General features: G+C 43.4%; 1 protein-coding gene across 1 annotated transcript in view; it reads right to left on the reverse strand.

Annotated features, from left to right (window-relative positions):
- Window positions 1-6,511, reverse strand: part of XYLB (xylulokinase homolog (H. influenzae)) — a 55,431-nt gene that overhangs the window by 7,105 nt on the left and 41,815 nt on the right. The window contains exon 16 of the mRNA XM_006890651.1: window positions 1,421-1,479. Within this exon, the coding sequence (XP_006890713.1) occupies window positions 1,421-1,479 (59 nt within the window). The remainder of the gene's footprint in view (window positions 1-1,420; window positions 1,480-6,511) is intronic.

The following is a 6,511-nucleotide window of genomic DNA, read 5'->3' on the forward strand; positions in this document are numbered from 1 at the left end:
CATGGGATCTTACTTAATTCCTTCACCATCTCTCTCCACCCACCAAACTCTATGACCCCATGATTTCCTCCCCTCCCACCTTCAGCCCCCTTGCTTTCTTTCCTTCCCCTTTTGGATTTTTACACACATCTTACTGTTATCCTTCTATTTTTACAATAATGGCCTTATGCAGTATTTGTGCTTATAAGACTGAGTTAGTTCACTCAGACTAATGGTCTCCAGTCTTTCCCACGCTATGCAGTGGTTTGTTTGTTTGTTTGTTTGTTTGTTTACAATTGTTGTATTAGACTAATCTTACCAAGCCCAAACTCAAATTAAAAAGAGGATGATTTAGAGGGATAAAGAGAAAAGTTTTCCATTTAGGTCTAAAAGTCAACTTGCATGAAATGAAACTGGAAAAGACTTGAGGTCTTGGTTGAACAAAGTCCTGAAGTGTAAGTGCCAGGATGCCCTGTCTGGCTGGATTCTCTTCAACAGAATGGTGTGTGTCCCTCGTCCAGCTGCTGTGAGCACCGGCTGTGAGTGGCTCAGAGCCGCCCCTCCTCAAGAGAACTGGCCTTGGCTGAAGAGGTCACTTTTCACAGGGGATTATGCTTATTCCTCCCCACGGCTGCTGCTCTTGTCACATGGCAAGTCTGTGGTCACATTCGTGCTCCTGGAACTCCCCAAGCCATCGCACCAGAGCAGAATCCAGTCAAGACCTTTCCTCAATTTTCTTCTATGGACCTATCCTGAATCCTTCACTCCATTCTCCTAAGAACACTCTTTCAAATCCCTGAGAAGTCCCCATTTCAAGCTCTGCTTCCAGGAAATCTTAGACAGGTACATTACAAGTGAACAGCTGATGCAGGTACTCAAACCGTTAAAAATACCTTCCAAAAATGTGTCTCTGTAAGTACACACACACACACACACACACACACACACACACACACACACACACAATGGGACAGCTCAAGTGTCAGACATACAGTTGACTCCATGTTTGGCCATCTGTTTCTAGCACAGGGCAGGACCAGGAGGGCACGACAATTGTCCGGCAATTGAATTGTACAAGGACTAGCTTGCAGACTCTGAGATGTTTACATTGTAAGGGAGAAATCCTGAGGAAGACAGGAATGCTGGCATGAGCTATCAGAAGGTTTGTCACACAGAAAGGTTGGGCACTTTCTATGTGACACCAGAGAGCAGAGCTGGTATGAAAGTGCAGTGAAGCAGGGCAGCGGGGTCGCCTGAACAGAAGACAGAAGCTGCTTCCAGCGAGAACTGAAAGGCCACACAGCAGCTTCCTGAGAGAGTGTGAGCTCCTCACGTCCACAGGAGCACGAACTGGCAGTCCTCTCTGCCTGTTCAAGGTCCGGTTCCTTGAAATAACAGACAGGAAAGTGTCCAGAGTGCAGGGGCTGCGACCAGGACTTACCTGCAAGATGTCTCTGTTGTGAGATGCTCCTCCGGTGGCCAAAATCTTTGTCTTTGACACTGCAAGTAAAAAAGGTAAAAATAAATGCCTGTGGGCAGTCTCCCAGGGCAGAATGGACGTCTCCCAGAGATGCTCTGATGCAGGGCCCTGTTTATGGAGAAGCTAATGCCTCCTGCATATCACACAGATTGAGGGATAGACCCAAAGCCTGCGTCTGTCCAATACTTGCTCGTCACACATTATGTACCTGTGAGGTTGTTGGTGTGATTGTCCCATCAATTCTTATTGTGTGTTGTGTACCACAGAGTCAGAACTGACCCATAGCTGACCCGCCAGCAGGTTTTCAAAGGGAGTTAATCACACGGGAGGAGACTGTCCATTCTTCTCCCACGACCAGCTGGTGTCCTTGAACTTCATGCCTTTGGGATTGCAGCACAGTTTCTTGCCTCTAGGACACCAGTGCTCCCTTATCAACTCCTAGTGCATTTTTATTTTAAACTTCTAAATAATTTTTTTCAAAAAATGTCTCCACAAACCAGGAACAGAAGAGAATCCCTTGAATTGGCAAAGGTCTTAGATTCAAAATTCACAGCAAACACCATGCTTAACAGAAATGGTTAGAAACATTCTAAGGCTGGTCATGGATTGAAATGCGTCCCTAGAAGATACACGGGAATCTTTTTTTTTATTATTAAATTTTATTAATTTCAATGAACATTCACAGGGATTCTGGGCTTTCACTCCTTCATTGCCGCACCATTCTCTCCACCCTCCTCCCCAGTTTGTTCTTCTTCCCCGCCATCCGAATGTCTGTTTTAATTGTCCAATTGCCACAGTGCTTGTCAAAGTCAGTTCTGATTAATCTCCTTTGTCGGTGTGTCCTTTGCCATTCCCTATCACTCCTCCCTGAGAGAGACTTCACCCTGAGTCATAAGGGAAAGGGGATGGCGTATTCTCTTAGCTACTTCCTGCTGAAAAGGGACGCTGTGGGTTTCAGGGTGAAGATCTTCTCTCACTACTCTAAAGGGCCCCTTTGGCAGTAGGAAACACATAGACTATTATGGAGATTGATTTTGGAATTTAGATGCACTCTTATTGATTGTGCTTGGCCGTACATGTTCATATCCTTGAAGATGTATCATGGGGGTGTTGCAACCTAGAAGACACAAATTTGACTAACAGATACACTGGAATCTTAACCTTGTTTGGAAATAAGGTCTTTGAGGATGGAATCAGTTAACATGAAGTCATACTGCAGGAAGGTGGGTCCTAATCCCATCTGAATAATGTCCTATAAAAGAGAAGAGAAACAGAGAGACAGCGGAAAGACAGTCACCTGGAGAGGCATCAACCTGTCAGGAAACACGAGACAGGGCCTTTCCCTGGAGAAAGAGAAATTCACCTGCCGACTCTGAATTCTAACCACTGACCTCCACAATAAATTTCTGCTCCTTACAGCCAGCCACTGTACTATTCCTTGTTATAGCAAGTCTGTGAAACTAATACAGATTTTGGTACTGGGAAGAGAGCTACTACCGTGTAACAAGTACTTAACAATGTAGAAGACCTTTGAACTGGGTCAAGGTGTAGCAGCTGGAAGAACTGTAAGATATTTGACAGTCAAAGTGTAGATTGCTTTTATCCACCAGATGCTCTGCTGGGGAAGGAGGGACAGTTTCCTCCTGTACCTGTCGGATCCAATTTGGCGGTACACACACAAAAATAAAAAATTTTTTTTAAAGTGTACACTGCTTTTAAGATATCCCTGGTAGAATTACAAACATTAAAGGCAATTCTGTAGTGGAAAGAAGCTGCACTGCAATCCCAGAGGTGTGCGGTTCAAAATCACCAGATGCTCTGCTGGAGATGGAGGGAAAATCTCCTCCTGTACCAGTCAGATGCGATTTGACGGTGCACTTTATTACAGAAAAAAAAAAAGAAGAAGAAAAGGCAATTCTATTGAGGTGTCAGAAAGAAATAAGGGGAGTTGTGGAGACTGTATCATTACAAATTGAAGGCTGCTCAAAATATGGACATGAACTATGTCTCTGGTGGGTCTTCATAGAATAACTCTGTTACTGGCCATTGGAATAACAGAAATCCTTGTTATAAAGTGGCAAAATCTGTCTGAAGTACCCCCAAATGTTCTGTGGAAAGAAGAATTTGAGGATCTGGAACATTCTCAGACTATCTCGACTGGGACAGCTAAGAAAGTGCCCTGGAGAGAGGACATCAAGCAAGGATGTGGCTTCCCAGAGGTCATGGCTCTGTAGGGATTCTGTTACAACATCCACAGGAAAGAAATACACCTGACATGTCAGCTGGACTCCTTGACGGCCTCACGTGATCCTTGCCTACTGTTGACGCCTTTATGTATTTATTCCCTTCTCTCATTCAACAAGGCTGGCTCTTCTTAATACTAACAGTATCTGTTAAAGAGGCAATAAAATGGAGTAAAGACAAAAATATCAATGAAAAACACTTAACAAAAGTGTTTAGCACTGTTCATAACACCAACTGGAAATGCCCAATTGAATATCACACACACAAAAAAGTAGTGTAAATAACAATGGACTACTATGCTGCATTGAACTCATGCAATATTATTCAAAATGAGTGACCCTGAAGGACATTATGCTGAGTGAAATATCTCAGTCACAAAAGGACAAATGCTGCATAGGGCACTGTTGTAGAATGGGACTGACATCAGGGTTGGGGTGAAACTGAGAAAGATGGGATAAATTAGGTATACTGCATTGAAACAGATGAGGGAGAGAACTGTTTAAAAGCGATACATGATTGGGTATTCTTGTCATGACAGGAGTCCAGAATGAAGGCTGCATAGTGGAGTGGACCTGGGGGGAGGGATTGTGTAACAATGAAAGAGTTTTTCTTTTACTTTTCAAAGAGAAGAACAAACTGGAGGGGAGGGGTGGGTAGGGAGAAAAGTGCAACATGAATGAATGGAAATCCAAAGTCTCTGTAAACTTTCATTAAAGTTAATTTAAAGAAAAAGAAAACAAACAAAAAAAAAACCCAAACCCCAAAACCAAAAAACATTTACAAAATTGTTCAGTACTATTCATAATATCAACTGGAAACACCCAATTGTATATCACACACACAAAAATAGTGTAAATAAACCACGGCATAAGTGTGTAATGGACAACTAGAATACAAAAAGCTAGTGAGTACAGAGAATCTCACAACCAACAAGAAAGAGGCAGAGAACGCAGCGCGGACTGTCCTGAAGCCTCACGGCTGAAAGCTGCAGGACCTGAGAGCTGCTTGGGAGGCTGTCCAGTCCAAGGAACTGCATCCCACTTCTAATCTGAATTCTTTTCAATAAAAGCTTGGAAATGTAAAAAAGCAGTAAGAAAGAAAAATAAAACAACTAAAATATCTCCAATAATAAAAGTCTAAGTTCGGGGGTGAAGCGGGGGAAGCTAGTGTACACAGATGAATAATGAACATAAGATTTAGTTAAAGAAACCAGTCATGTAAGAAAATATATAATTCAGATGGAGCTATGGTGGCCTAGTGGCAATAAGTTGCACTGCAATCCTAGAGGTATGCGGTTCGAATGCACTAGATGCTTTGCTGGAGAAGGAGGGGCAATCTCCTCCTGTACCAGTCAGATCGGATTTGATGGTACACACACACAAAAATAAGAAAAGAATTAATAAATATATATATATATATATTTCCATATTTTATGAAGTTCAGAAGCAAGCAGGTCAAAAGAATAAATTTGAGGATGTGTACATATCAATCCCTTGGCAAAAACTATTATTTTGTCAGCAGAATGATGATACAAAATCAGGACAGAAATTTCCCCAGGGGGAAATGAAGGCTGTACGGGAAAATTCTATGGTTCTAGTAACTTTTTAGCCAGAGTGCTAAGTAAACAGGTGATGCATACTCTATGCATATTTTCCGTAATAAAATGCAATAAATCCCCACCAAATGAAGGGCAGTTCAGCTTCTGGTTAAGATAGAAATAGTTAAGAAAGAACATCATTTATGTTGTAACAATGAGAGAATGCTGAGTAAATAAACAAACAAAATAACCCTATTTTATTTAATGCTATCTAAATGTTGTGAATTAAGACTAAATAAACTACAGGACAGCATGAGATAAGCCCCAAGGGCTGACTCACCCCTGGAGAAGGAGAGAGGCACAAGGGTAAGCTTACAGAGGCAGATAAACTTTGCCAGGATAAGAAGAAACCCCTCAGATAAATTACAAGACGTTTGGACTGGAGGAGCCCTAAACGGGGAACTACCTCTTCCCACCCTCCGGTTCCCTGTGGACATCTCCTGCATACGTGGAGACGTGGAGAGCAGAAGCATGAGAGGAAAGCAGACAGTGATTCCTGTAATAGCACGGTGCTTATGTCTTGGAGAAAGGACAACTCGAGTGTTCCTTGGATGTAAGGGTGGTAAAGCTTTGTCTCAAATTCTCTGGGCAGAGTGTTACAAGGAGCCGTTCCTTGGAAAGGGACAGTGTGCCTGAAAAGGTGAAGTTCGGCAAGGGGGAGGAAGACACTGAGTGAGACGGACTGATCCCGTGGCTACAATAATGTCCCACATATGTCAGAGATGATGAGGATGGCACAGGATAAGAGAGTTCAGAGCCACTGGGCTTAGAGTCGCCATGAGTTACAGGCAAGTAGACGGCACATAACCACCATGCGCACACGGAGCTAACAACTAAGAAGTAGCTATCATAGCATCGTTCTTCTGAAGACTCCGGATGGCGCAGTGAGTAGAGAGCTGTGCTGCTGTTCCAAAGGAAGCTGCCCTCTCTGGCTGTTCAAATCTACCAGCAGCCCCGAGGGAGGAGGATGGACAATCTTCTTCTACACAGTGACTCACAGCCTCCAAATACCAGGAGGAGGGTCCGCTATGGGTCCGGTGCAAATTCCTAACAATGATGGAGCAGCAGAATGGTTTAGATTTCATTTGTTGGTGAGCTCTGGTGGCCTAGTGGCAAGAAGCTGTACTGCAATCCCACAGGTGAGTGGTTCGAACCCACCAGATGCTCTGCTGGAGAAGGAGGGACAATCTCCTCCTGTACCAGTCAGGTCC

The sequence above is a fragment of the Elephantulus edwardii genome, unplaced genomic scaffold (assembly GCF_000299155.1).
Source record: "Elephantulus edwardii isolate Elephantulus edwardi_28Jun2011 unplaced genomic scaffold, EleEdw1.0 scaffold00091, whole genome shotgun sequence".
Lineage (NCBI taxonomy): Eukaryota > Metazoa > Chordata > Mammalia > Macroscelidea > Macroscelididae > Elephantulus > Elephantulus edwardii.